The sequence below is a fragment of the Palaemon carinicauda genome, chromosome 18, assembly GCF_036898095.1.
Source record: "Palaemon carinicauda isolate YSFRI2023 chromosome 18, ASM3689809v2, whole genome shotgun sequence".
NCBI lineage: Eukaryota > Metazoa > Arthropoda > Malacostraca > Decapoda > Palaemonidae > Palaemon > Palaemon carinicauda.
In genome coordinates, this window is record NC_090742.1 from 37,990,568 (window position 1) to 38,005,567 (window position 15,000).

General features: G+C 34.4%; 1 protein-coding gene across 1 annotated transcript; it reads right to left on the reverse strand.

Annotated features, from left to right (window-relative positions):
* Window positions 1–9,159: 9,159 nt before the first annotated feature.
* LOC137657256 (uncharacterized) lies at window positions 9,160–9,657 on the reverse strand. The gene has a single exon (XM_068391594.1). It carries the CDS (start codon window positions 9,655–9,657, stop codon window positions 9,160–9,162), a length of 498 nt encoding a protein of 165 aa, XP_068247695.1.
* Between the last annotated feature and the right edge of the window lie 5,343 nt (window positions 9,658–15,000).

Genomic DNA, 15,000 nt, shown 5'->3' on the forward strand with positions numbered 1-15,000 from the left:
CTGGGATGTTTGGGTCACCCAGGACCCATACAGTGACGGGTCACGAAACGCACATCCAGGGTTTTGCAACTCAAGGCTACATGAGGTCATGTGAGACACCGCGGCTCGCTGTCAGATAGATCAGGCATGGTAAGGAAACCGTTGTGGATCAAAATGCCAAGTAAAAATTTTAATTCTGGTTCCACTTTATTGTTATTTTGTCTCTTAGGATTTCTTTTGTGGTCATCGATCTAAAATCTGGTGAGAATTTCAGCATGTAAATACTAAAAGTCCAGTACAATGCCTCATTTACTACTAATTTGCATAGTCTAGCAGTAAACGTCTCTGTAAAATTGAGTTGCGTCTGCAATTACAACTGTAAAATAACGAAATATCCATGCCGAGCAATTACGTTAATTATGGTTGTTATAATACGAAAAAGAAAGTAAAAAGGCTTAATCAAAGCATTCGCTTCTTTCGTTTTCCGAGGGATGAAATCTTGAGAGATGCTTGGATACAAGCATGTCGACGATCGGACGAGATCAATAGAGAGCATGCTCTGATTTGTTCTGTGCATTTTTGCAAAAAAGATATTGCTGATGACATGAAACCACGTCTCCTTGGAACAGAAAGACCCAAGAAACGACGGATTTTGAAGCACGAAACTGTTCCATCTCTGTCTCTGCCCAAATGTATTAGTCAATTGGCATTCATGTCTGGTTGAAAACTAATTTGGCCAGGAAAAAAATAAATGATTTTTGTTAGGGAAAACAGAAAATAAGCAGAGTAGACAACCATGAGCTAATGACAAAATCAAAGTAAATTTTGTAGGAAGTGTGCTATAGAACATTATGCTTAAAGACCACTATAGTATATTTGATGTTTTGAGAGAAATGTAATGTGTAATACTTAAACCAATTTCGTACTTTCTATGGATTAAGCTGTTAATGTTTTCTGTCACTCTTTTTATTATTATTATTATTATTATTATTATTATTTTTATTATTACTTGGTGAACTACAACCCTGGTTGGAAAAGCAGGATGCTATAAGCCCAGGACCCCAACAGGAAAAATAGCTCAGTGTGGGAAGGAAACAAGGAAAAATTAAATATTTTAAGAACAGTAACAACATGAAAATAAATATTCCCCATATAAACTATAAAAACTTTAACAAAACAAGAGGAAGAGAAATTAGATAGAATAGTGTGTCCGAGTTTACCTTCAGGCCAGAGAACTCTAACCCAGGAGACAGTGGAAGACCATGGTACAGGATTATGGCACTACCCAAGACTAGAGAACAATGGTTTGATTTTGGAGTGTCCTTCTCCTGGAAGAGCTGTTTAGCTAAAGAGTCTCTTCTACCCTTACCAAGAGGAAAGTATCCGCTGAACAATTACAGTGCAGTAGTTAACCCCTTGAGTGAAGAAGAATTGTTTAGTAATCTCAGTGTTGTCAGGTGTATGAGACCAGAGGTTAATCTGTAAAGAATAGGCCAGACTATTCAGTGTATATGTAGGCAAAGGGAAAATGAACGGTAACCAGAGAGAAGGATCAAAGTAGTGCTGTCTGGCCAGTCAAAGGACCACATAACTCTCTAGCGGTAGTATCTCAACGGGTCGCTCGTGCCAAACTATATAAAGGAGCCAACATATATATATATATATATATATATATATATATATATATATATATATATATACATATATATATATATATATATATATATATATATATATAAATATATATATATCAGAAGCAATATATATATATATATATATATATATATATATATATATATATATATGTGTGTGTATATATATATATATATATATATATATATATATATATATGTACATATATATATATATGTATATATATATATATATATATATATATATATATATATATATATATATATATATATATATATATAGCTTTCACCACCCATTGTGGCTGTGAAAAGACTGAAAGTATTCTAGTAGTGTTGGGTATATTCAAACCAAAAGATCATAAGACTTTTTATTAATGAAGCCACTATTACATAATTATTCTCATTCACAGAATGAGGAATACATAAGCCAAACCCCAAAGTACAAAATGACACACTTTATAACTAATTATTTTTTTGTTTTGTACACACAAAATATGAGAAAACGTCAAACTTAAAAGTGCAAAATGGCACTTACATAATTAATCTCATTCGCAGAACGAGCAACACACAAGACAAACTTAAAAGTACAAAATGGTACACTCTATGACTCATTTTTTTTTTCTTTTTTGTGTGAAAAAAATCATTTCATTCGCAGAATGGGGAGTACATTAAGTCAAACTTGAAAGTGCAAACTGGTACACCTTATAATTAAATATCTTTATTTTAGTGAAACAAAAATGAGAAAATGAAAAATAATTAAATAGTAGCACCCGCGAGCAAATCCTTTGTTGGAGCAAGTAAAAACCTTCCCAAGTTTTCCAATTCGGTGGGCAACATACATTTTTCAGATGCGAAAATGTATGGTAAGCAGCTCTTCTAGGAGACGGACACTCCAAAATCAAACCATTGTTCTCTAGTCTTGGGTAGTGCCATAGTCTCTGTACCATGGTCTTCCACTGTCTTGGGTTAGAGTTCTCTTGCTTGAGGGTACCCTCGGGCACACTATTCTATCTAATTTCTCTTCTTATTTTGTTAAAGGTTTTATAGTATATATAGGAAATTATTATTTTCCTGTTGTTACTGTTCTTAAAATATTTTATTTTTCCGTGTTTCCTTTCCTCACTGGGCTATTTTTCCTGTTGGGGCCCTTGGGCTTATAGCATCCTGCTTTCCCAACTAGGGTTGTAGCTTACCAAGTGATAATGATAAAAATAATAATAATAATAATAATAATAATAATAATAATAATAATAATAATAATAATAATGCGAACAGAATGAGTTGTTTACCGCTTCCTGCCATCCTCCTCGCTAGATTCACCAACTCGAGGAAATAATATTGCATCCATATTGCATCAGCACGACCAGACCTCCCAATTCCAATGAGAACAGTGTAGATTTTGATGCTTTCATTACCCTTTTCCAGCACACACTGCTCCAATTCGTATAGTCACACCTCTTAAAGTTGAAACTGCGTGCCTCTGTAAAATCATTTTGCAAGTTTATAGGAAAGTATCTTTTGAAGTTTCCACATACAATCGAAGCTTTCCATCACTGATGTTATCGTATGAATAACCGTAATTAAACTGAGTTATCAGTGTGACCATATATTGTTCAGTGGCTACTTTCCTCTTAATAAGGGTAGAAGAGACTCTTTAGCTATGGTAAGCAGCTCTTTTAGGAGAAGAACACTCCAAATTCTAACCATTGTTCTCTAGTCTTGGGTAGTGTCATTGCCTCTGTACCATGGTCTTCCACTGTCTTAGGTTAGAGTTCTCTTGCTTCAGGGTGCATTCGGGCACACTATTCTATCTAATTTCTCTTCCTCTTGTTTTGTTAAAGTATTTATAGTTAATATTGGAAATATTTATTTTTGGTTTTGCTCTTCCTAAAATATTTTATTTTTCTTGTTTCCTTTCCTCACTGGGCTATATTCCCTGTTGGGGCCTCTGGGCTTATAGCATCCTACTTTTCCAACTAGGGTTGTAGCTTAGCAATTAATGATAATAATAATATGGCACACTCGCTGCGGGGAAACCTGGGGGTTTCCTCAGGATGGCACTTCCGACGGATGTCTATCTTCGCGTATGCAGCGAGACAAATTAAAAAGTCTTCTACTGCTCACTATATCGCCATATGGGTAAGCTTTATATGTCTGGAATTCTCAATTCCAGAGGGATTAAAAACTTTGCTGCTTCCGTGGACGCCTTTCTTAGAAAAAAATGTATGCACCCATTCCAGCAGTTACAGCCTGACGGTGAAAAAAAAAAAAAAAAAAGAGTTTGAAGTTCTTGACACCTTCAACTGTCCACCCAACTCCCCTTTAATTCACTGGTTATTCGCGGGAATTTGTTTCCAATAGCACTTTCCCATTCATCTGAAAGTTTTTCGATTTCACTCACGTTAATAATCCTTGCTGGGAGCCAAAGCTCCATAAGCTCGTTTTCCGTTTCTCCCAATTTTTGGAAGTTTAGCTTGCTCATAGTCGAGATCAAAAGACCTACAGTATATCTTTGCTGTAATTGTTTTGTTTTTAAAGTATTGGTGCATTAGCGCACTAATTTCAGCCCTGCAATTTAACATAAATAAGGATGGGTTCCTCACTGAGGGGGCGGCGAATTCTTCAACAACATACAGGTGATTGAAGGAAGTGTTCCTTGTAACGAAGTTCAGCGTCTGCCCTGCAACAGGTGTGGGCGAAGACCTCTCAGGTGTTGGAGGCGGCAAACGTGAAAGATCACCTCCTGAGGATTTTCAAGTTGCGCCATGAGTCGGTTTTTTTTTTAAGGTAAATTCCCTCCGGTCATAAGCGCTGGTACGAGAGAGAAATTGTCCTGGTATAATCTATTTGAAAGTTCTAAGTCAAATTATTAGCGCATATTCTAAAGTGAAATTATAAACACACGTAGTGATTATATATACACACAAAGGAAACTGACGAATGTCCAACATAGATAGTATTCTACTTTCCCCTTCATTTCAGACTAAACTTACAATAATCCTTGGGTTGATGTATTTCGAAAAAAAGATATTAACATTACATTTTTCATATCAAGCGAGTTTTTTTTTTTTTTTTTTTTTTTTTTTTTTTTTTTTTTTTTTTTGATACGGAGATGAGACTCGCATTTCTTGAATTTCCTTTTCTCCCCCTCTTCTCTGAAAGAAATATGGAAAAGTAAATAACAAATTCAGTGGCACTTAACATAAATCGCGATATGCACATCATAAATATTTTCGAAACTTCACTGATAGGCTTATATTATACCAGGTGAGGAATTTACCATGCTGGTAAAACACACTGTGTAACTGGACGCTGGAGCGACACGGCGGAAGTGTACACATTAAACTGAAGAGGCATGTCCAAGGGAGATGGTGTCAGATGTCAACGTTAAAACCGTAGATGGTTGGTGGGCGAATCGTTTATACTGTAGGCCTGATAGAGAGAGAGAGAGTGTGTGTGTGTGTACGTGTTTGTGTGTATGCGCGTACTATATACACACCTCGACCCTTGATCTCTGCACAAGTTGATATCAGACGTCTCAACACCACGATCAAAGAATAAAGTGCTCCCTCAAGAACGACGCCCATATTCTGGAGGAGGAGACACGCAGCAACCTCCCAAAGAGTAAGTTTTTTTTTTTTCAATGTATTTCGCAAACAGGTTAAAGCGAATGTATTTATAGCGATATGTATCTTTATAGACCCCAACTCTCCTAATGCATTTTGCAAAGAGGTGAAAGTGAATGTATTTGAAATGTTATATATATATAAAATATATATATATATATATATATATATATATATATATATATATATATATAAATATACATACATATATATATATATATATATATATATATATATATATATATATATATATATCTTTTTATAGAGGCTCAACTCTCCACTGTATTTTGTAAAGAAGTGAAAGTGAATGTATTTATAGTGATATATATTTTTATAGACCCCCAACTCTCCAAATGTATTTTGCAGAGGTGAAAGTGTATGCATTTGTAGTGTTATATATATTTTTTATATAAGCTCAACTCTCCAGTGTATTTTGTAAAGAGGTAAAAGTGAATATATTCATAGTGATATATATTTTTATAGACCCCCAACTCTCCAAATGTATTTTGCAAAGAGGTAAAAGTGAATGTATTTGTAGTGTTATGTATTTTTTTCATAGGAGCTCAACTCTCCAGTGTATTTTATAGAGGTGAAAGGGAATGTATTTATAGTGATATATATTTTTATAGACCCCGAAATCTCCTAATGTATTTTGCAAAGAGTTGAAAGTGAATGTATTTGTAGTGTTATAAATTCTTTTCATAGAAGCTCAACTCTCCACTGTATTTTGTAGAGAGGTGAAAGTGAATGTATTTATAGTGTTAAATATTTTTATAGAGCCTCATCTCTCTAATGTATTTTTCAAAAAAAGATGAAAGTTAATGTATTTCCAGTGATATATACATATTTTTATAAAGCCTAAACTCTCGAAATGTATTTTGCAAAGGGAGGTGAAGGTTAATGTATTTGCAGATATATATATTTTTATAGACCCAACTCTCCATATGTATTTTGCAAAGAGGTGAAAGTGAATTTATTTGTAGTGTTATATATTTTCATAGTGGCTCAACTCTCCAATGTATTTTGTAAAGAGGTGAACGGGAATGTATAGTGTTATATATTTTTTAGAGCCTCAAATCTCCAATGTATTTTGTAAAGAGCTGAAAGTGAATGTATTTGCAGTGATATATATATTTCTTTATAGAACCTCAACTCTCCAAAGTAGTTTGCAAAGAGGTGAAAGTGAATGTGTGTGTGCGTATGTGTGCCTTGATTATTTTCCAAAAACTTGTATTCCAATGCTTATTCCAGTAGGCTTGTATTTACCATTGCTGGTTTAGGCGGACATACAGCAAATTCTCAAGAATGGGCGAAAACTTCAGAGTCGTCTTCAAGAGTGCATCCGGGAAGACAAAGCAGTTATGGACCTGATGGTGAAACAGGTGGCCACCAATAAAATAAAGCCCGAACAATGGGTGACTAGCGATGACATCGTGCAGGAAATAACCCTACAAAAGAATATCATAGGATATCTGCAGCTTGCGGCCAAATCATCTCTTCAGGTTGAGAAGAGTCTGAAAGGAATTTCAACCCTGGCGATTAAGAAAAGGGAAGAAGAAGAGGACCGGAATAAAGACCAACAACCGGACCTTCAGGTAGCCGTAATAAATGAGACGCAGCCATCAACGGAACCTGATAACAGCATAACAGAGGTGGGCGAAATCAACATGGAGTCGTCCCTTAAAAAAAAGAGGAGTAGCAAAATCCCTCAAATGAAATACTGCTCCCCCGATGACTTGGATTTTATTCTTTGAAGGAGAATATATAATTTTACTGTAAGTTTTCCTATTAATAAACAAGAGTTGATAAAAGTGAATTAGTTATTTTATTGTCTACATAATTTAAAAAATATCTTGTACTTTTGTTCATTATTATCCTTTTTTTTTTTACTCTTTCATTAGAAGTTATGATATGTCGGTATTCATCATTGGATGTTATTTTACTGTCTATGTAATTTAATAATATCTACATCCAGATGAAATTCAATTTCATTCATTGGTTATTTTACTGTATTTTTTTTTCCTATTAATAAACAGATATTAATTACTACATGATTCTTTTATTATCCAGGCACGTAATTCAGTGTGTGTATGTGTCCATCTTAGGCCTATCCCCAAATAAGTCGGGGGGTGGGGTAACAGCTGGAAGGTGATGCTACTTCTCTGGAGAGAGAGAGAGAGAGAGAGAGAGAGAGAGAGAGAGAGAGAGAGAGAGAGATTTGGTGGAAAATTATATAGTAAAGACGCGGTGGTGTCATCTTTCGGAGGTGGCGTAAACTAACACCTGTTCTGGCCTTTGACCCAGCAGTGGCTAACCATCCTCACCTCTAGAGTGTGATAATATGAGTGGGGAACACTTCCGGTGTAGGTCTGGGGAAACAGGTGTCTTGGGGTTACCCAAACATCTCAGGTGGTCAGCAGTAGACGAAAACTTTGTCCTATGACAGGTGGGACCCTGTTGTAGAGAGAGAAAGAGCCTATAGGCCTATACGTAATACAGGGACACCCTCCCCACCATGGAAAATACTGTTGTTGCAAAATGGTTGTACACAAACCGCAGTGACCTGTATACGTAATCTACAATGACTCCAAGAGCGGTTAAAACACACCCTTATTACTTTATATAACTTGAGACTTCAAACGGCAATGTTCGTGAAATAACAAATCCCTCTAAACACTCCCATGACACGTACAATGTTTTGTAAGCAAATCCCTTTAAATAGTATCACACTTCCTGGACACGTGTAAACATGTACGCCATTACTACAATGTACGTTAACGACGACAATTCAAAGCGTTTGTTGATAAAAATAGAAAAAAAAATCAAACGAGCGTTAACTCAATGTATTGTAAACAAAAACTTTAAATAATACTTCACTTCCATAATCCGACACAAGAGTGAGTATATATACCCAGGGGCTTTACTTCCTGGTGAGTAACTATGGCCAGGTGTTACTTCCGGGTAAGCAAATATGGCCATTTTAGTACTACTGGAAAGGGTTTGATATCGAGAAGTATTACTGGTAAACGTTTGATATCAGGGAGTAATATTGGTAAAGGTTTGATAACATGTAGGAATACTGGTACGGTTTGATATCGAAAAGTATTACTGCTAAAGGTTTGATATCGGGGCGTAATACTGGTAAAGGTTTGATACAGAGAAGTATTACTGGTAAGGGTTTGATAGTGGGGAGTAATATTGGTAAAGGTTTGATATCAGGAAGTAATACTGGTAAGGTTTTGATATGAAGAAGTATTGCTGATAAAAGTTTGATATCGAAAAGTAATATTGGTAAAAGTTTGATATCAGGAAGTAATACTGGTAAGGGTTTGATATCGAGAAGTATTACTGGTAAAGGTTTGATATCGGAAAAGAATAGTGGTGAAGATTTGATATCAGGAAGTAATACTGGCAAGGCTTTGATATTGAGAAGTATTAATGGTAAAGGTTTCATATCGAGGAGTAATATTGGTAAGGGTTTGATATCAGGAAGAAATACTGGTAAGGGTTTGATATCAAAATGTATTACTGGTAAAGGTTTAATATTGGGGAGTAATACTGGTAAGGGTTTGACAACAGGAAGTACTACTGGTAAGGGTATGATATTGAGAAGTATTACTGGTAAAGGTTTGATATCGTGGAGTAATACTGGTAAAGGTTTGATATCGGTGAGTAATACTGGTAAGGGTTTGATATTAGGAAGATTTTTATATTGAGAAGCATTATTGGTAAAGGTTTGATATTGGGGAGTAATATTGGTAAAGGTTTGATAACAGGAAGTACTACTAGTGAGGGTTTGATATTGAGAAATGTTATTGGTAAGGGTTTGATATCGGGAAGTTATGCTGAAAAAGGTTTGATATCGGGAAGTAATTCTACCCAGGGTTTGATATCGAGAAGTATTACTGGTAAGGGTTTGATATCAGGTAGTAATACTGGTAAGGGTTTGATATAGAGGAATGATACTGGTAAGTGTTTGATATCGTGGCGTAATACTGGTAAAGGTTTGATATGGGGAAGTAATACTGGTCGGGTTTGATATTGAGAAGCATTACTGGTAAAGGTTTGATATCAGAGAGTAATAGGGGTAAAAGTTTGATATCAGGAAGTAATACTGGTAAGGGCTTGATATCGAGACGTATTACTGGTAAGGGTTTGATATTTGGGAGTAATACTGGTAAAGTTTTGATATCAGGGAGCGATACTGTTAAAGGTTTGATATCAGGTAGTAATGCTGGTAAGGGTTTGATATAGAGAAGTATTACTGGTAAGGGTTTGATATAGAGAAGTATTACTGGTAAGGGTTTGATATAGAGAAGTATTACTAGTAAGGGTTTGATATAGAGAAGTATTACTGCTATGGGTTTGATATTGGGGAGTAATATTGGTAAAGGTTTCATATCAGGAAGTAATACTGGTAAGGTTTTGATATCGAGAAGTATTACTGGAAAAGGTTTGATATCGAGGAGTAATATTGATAAAGTTTTGATATCGGGAAGTTATGCTGGTAAGGGTATGATATCGAGAAGTATTACTGATAAAGGTTTGATATCGAGGAGTAATATTGGTAAGGGTTTAATATCATGGAGATTTTGATATAGAGAAGTATTACTGGTAATGGTTTGATATTGGAGAGTAATATTGGTAAAGGCTTGATATCAGGAAGTAATACTGATAAAGGTTTGATATCAGGAAGTAATACTGGTAAAGGTTTGATAACTAGTAGTAATATTGGTAAGGGTTTGATGTCAGGAAGATTTTGATATCAAGAAGTATTAATGGTAATTGTTTAATATAGGGGAGTAATACTGGTAAGGGTTTGATATCAGGAAGAAATACTTGTAAGGGTTTGATATCGAGAAATATTGCTGGCAACAGTTTGCTATCGGGGAGTAATATTGGTAAACGTTTGAAATCAGGAAGTAATACTGGTAAGGTTTGGGTATCGAGAAGTATTACTGGTAAAAGTTTGATATCCGGGAGTAATACTGATAAAGGTTTGATATCAGGAAATAATACTGGTAGGGGTTTGATATCGAGGAGTATTACTGATAAGGGTTTGATATTGGTAGTAATATTAGTGAAGGTTTTATATCAGGGAGTAATACTGGTACTTGATATTGGGGAGTGAAACTAATTACTTTTATTATGAAAATATAGCATCAAATTCTGTACATTTTTTAAAGATTATTTATTTTATTATAAGAATATAAAATAAAGATGACAGTACAATGATAACTATCCTTTTACTACTTACATAAAGATATTGCGTGTAATCTAAAAAATTGGAAATTCAAATTTCCTTTTCAAAAAATTGCTATATCCAAGTATAATGCAAACACCATTCCACACTCCACAGACTCGATCACTGAACTGACAAATAATATGGCACCTGGAAACCTTAAAAATACACTCAAAATATCTCCAAACACGATTACCTTCTTCACAAAGTAACACCGAAGACTTGCCTTTTAGAAACACAGACTAAACTGAGCTAAACTGGAAGCCCAAAGTGCAAACCTTTTCAAAAGATTTGTTTTAGTTAAGGATTTTTTTTTATTAATGTAACATTTTTTAAGGGCTTACAATTATATTCTTATAAAGATCGCTTTTGTATCACTATAATTTATACAATATATATTATTCATTATTCTTTATAATACAATCGCACTACCCTTCCTAAGTTTCACATCTTGATCAAAACATATACATCTGTATCATATCAGAAAACAGTCTTTTGTAAATACCTTTTTTAATTCCTTTATGAAATTGCAATTTGTCAACATTTTTGGTTTAGACATTCCATTTCTTATTAATGAAACCTGATTTTGGTTATCCATCAACAGTCCCACTCCTGCTAGAAAGAAAAATCCTATAACAGAACCAGCTTGGCATTTTCATACTTATCTGAGTTTCAAAGTCTTATGTAAGAATTTTTAGCAAACTGTCTTTTTTCATGCAACATTTTCCTTTTGAAAGTGACTTGAACCAGGACAATATTTTCTTCACTGACAAAAATAGATAAAATGCAGGTTATTTTCTATAGCACAATAAAAGATACATTTATTTTCATTTGTTATATTCATTATTATTATTATTATTATTATTACTTACTAAGCTACAACCCTAGTTGGAAAAGCAGTATGCTATAAGCCCAGGGGCTCCAACAGGGAAAATAGCTCAGTGCGGAAAGGAAAAAAGGAAAATAAAATATTCTAAGAAGAGTAACAACAATAAATATCTCCTATATAAACTATAAAAACTTTAACAAAACAAGAGGAAGAGAAATAAGATAGGAGAGTGTGCTCGAGTGTACCCTCAAGCAAGAGAACTCTAACCCAAGACAGTGAAAGGCCATGGTACAGAGGCTATGGCACTACCCAAGACTAGAGAACAGTGGTTTGATTTTGGAGTGTCCTTCTCCTAGAAGAGCTGCTTACCATAGCTAAAGAGTCTCTTCTACCCTTACCAAGAGGAAAGTGGCACTGAACAATTACGGTGCAGTAACCCCTTGGGTGATGAAGAATTGTTTGGTAATCTGTGTTGTCAGGTGTATGAGGATAGAGGAGAATATGTAAAGAATATGCCAGACTATTCAGTGTGTATGTAGGCAAAGGGAAAATGAACCGTAACCAGAGAGGAGGATCCAATGTAGTACTGTCTGGCCAGTCAAAAGACCCCATAACTCTCTAGAGGTAGTATCTCAACGGGTGGCTGGTGCCCTGGCCAACCTACTACCTACAAAATCAATATGTCATTAGTATTCAGTACTTCATATACTGTATGTACCGATAAAGTATTTCCCTGCTGTTCTTATCAATATACTTATTGTTTACAGACTTCCAAATTACAAACCAATTAAAAAGGAGATACAGTAGCTCGGTCTTGGGTTTGTTATTTTCACAATTCATAAGTAACCAATAAGTTTTTTTTTCCTATGAGACATATGGATAATTTCTGAAGTGATAATCTTTTCTATAAATGTCAACCATCATGCTCTAGTATGCAGGCTATAAACCGTGCAATCCCGAAAAAAAAGTAAGGCTTTTCAAAACCTAAACATCTACAGTAATTATACAATTTTTCAGAACTGCATGAAACATTGTGGCTTTTGATTTGCACAGCATATTAAACATTCTAACTCCTTTTAACTTATCTAAAAACAGTTTTTCTTGCAACCGGTTCATTACTGCTATTCCACATATATTCATACAAGCAATTCTGAATTCTTTGTACACATGTATTTGACATTGTATAGACATGTGATACGCACCATGTTTTTGCTAAAATCTTACAATTTATCACGATAGACTTTTGAAATATGGTCAGCCTCCTATTTTGAAAAATACCATCCATCTAGGTGATCTTATTTTCCAATGCAGACCAGTTTAACTCAACACTTTTCTGATAGCTATTTGTATGGTAGACTCCTAATACTTTACATGAATCATAATGAAACTAGTAACCAGCTATACTGTTCTTCTTTGTCTGCATCTTTTCCCAATTTTATGTGGGGTCGATGTAGACAAAGAAGAAGAAGAACAGTATAGCTCGTTACTAGTTTCATCATGATTCATGTAAAGTATTAGGAGTCTACCATACAAATAGCTATCAGAAAAGTGTTGAGTTAAACTGGTCTGCTTTGGAAAATAAGGTCACCTAGATAGATGGTATTTTTCATAATAGGAGGTTGACCATGATGAAACTAGAAATCAGCTATACTGTTCTATTTTTTCTTATACCCTATGCCTAAATAGAAGTTTCGTCTTTGTTCACAATTTCACCTGACTTTTGTTCATATTCGTTAATTATATTTAAACATTCTACCATTCCTTTGATTATGCTCTGAATGCTGACCTTTTGTCATTCTATAGAAAGGCTGATGATACACAATAAATAAAACCATGGATAAGGGACATCCCTGTCTCAGATTTTTTAATGGAAAATAGGCCAGAGAGAATACCATTTATGCTTAATACACTTTCAATATCTTTAAGTAAAATTTGTATCAAGTGTATAGAACTACTGCCAAATCCCAATTTCGCCAATGCTGCATATAAAAATTCATGATTCTACACGGTCAAAAACTTTTGATCAGCCTAAGTTTATTAATGCTGCCTCCATATTATTTTCATCTGTGTAATGTCCATATTTATTGACCTCTTTACTGAAAAATGAAATTGGTAAAGGTTTGATATCCGAAAGTGAATATGATAAAGGTTTGAAGTTGGTGAAAAACTGGTAAAGATTTGATATAGGGGAGTGAAACTGGCAAAGGTTTGATATCGTTAAGTGAAACTGGAAAAGGTTTGATATTGGGGAGTGAAACTGGTAAAGGTTTGATGATGAAGAGTGGAACTGGGAAAGGCTTGATATTGGGGAGTGAAACTGGTAAAGGTTGAATACTGGGGATTGAAACAGTTAAAGTTTCATATTGGGAGTAAAACTGGAAAAGGTTATTGAGGAGTGAAACTAGTAAAGGTTTGATACTGGGGAGTGAAACTGTTAAAGTATTATATTGGGAGTAAAATTAGAAAAGGTTTGTTATTGAAGAGTGAAACTAGTAAAGGTTTGATATTGAGGAGGGAAACTACAGTGGATTTTTCTCTCTGGTTACAGTTTATTTTTCCTTTGCTTATACATACACCGAATAGTCTGGCGGCCAGACTCTGGCCTATTCTTTACAGATTCTCCTCTGCCCTCATATTTCTGACAACATTGAGATTACAAAACAATTCTTCTTCACCCACGGGGTTACTGCACTATCATTGTTCAGTGGCCCCTTTCCTCTAGGTAAGGGTAGAAGAGGCTCTTTAGCTATAGTAAGCAGCTCTTCTAGGAGACAGACACTCCAAAATCAAACCATTGTTCTCTAGTCTTGGGTTGTGCAATAGCCTCTGTACCATGGTTTTCCACAGTCTTAGGTTAAAGTTCTCTTACTTGAGGGTACACTCGGGCACACTATTCTATCTTATTTCTATTCCTCTTATTTTGTTAAATTTTTTATAGTTTATGTATGAGATATTTATTTCAATGTTGTTACTGTTCTTGAAATAATTCATTTTTCCTTGTTTCCTTTCCACTGAGCTATTTTTCCTGTTGGAGCGCCTGGGCTTTTAGCATCCTGCTTTTCTAACTAAGGTTATAGCTTAGCAATTAATAATAATAATAATAATAATAATAATAATAATAATAATAATAATAATAATAATAATAATAATAGTGAGTGAAACTGGTAAAAGTTTGATATTGGGGAATAAAATTGATAAATGTTTGATATTAGTGAATGAAACTGGCAATGTTTTGATATCAGAGAGTGAGACTGGCAAATGTTTGAGATCAGGGAGTGAAACTACAAAAGGTTTTAAATTGGGGAATGAAACTGGAAAAGGTTTGATATCCGAGCCAGAACATGGGAATTTATTTATTTCTTTTAATTATAGAATAAATCTTTACAATTACTTTTACCTAAGAATTTACTCTTTTTATTAATGAACATGATTATGTCTTTGTTTACAGCTCCAAATTATTTGATTTGACTTCTTTATTTATTCTCGCTTTAGATATTTTTTCTATAATAAAATCTGTGGTTTTAGTCTCGCATTAGAATTATTCTCTTCTGATATTTATTTGGATAATTTTATCAATCTAAATAAACCGGCGACTTTACTCTTACTCTGAATTAATTCATTTTTTAGGAACTAGAAACGTAAACGAGAAACTCAAAACCAGAATAATTCCAA

Bases quoted from the DNA above. Each gene is read 5' to 3' on its own strand.
- LOC137657256 (XM_068391594.1), bottom strand. From the start codon at position 9,657: ATGAAACCTTTACCAATATTACTCCCCAATATCAAACCCATAGCAGTA.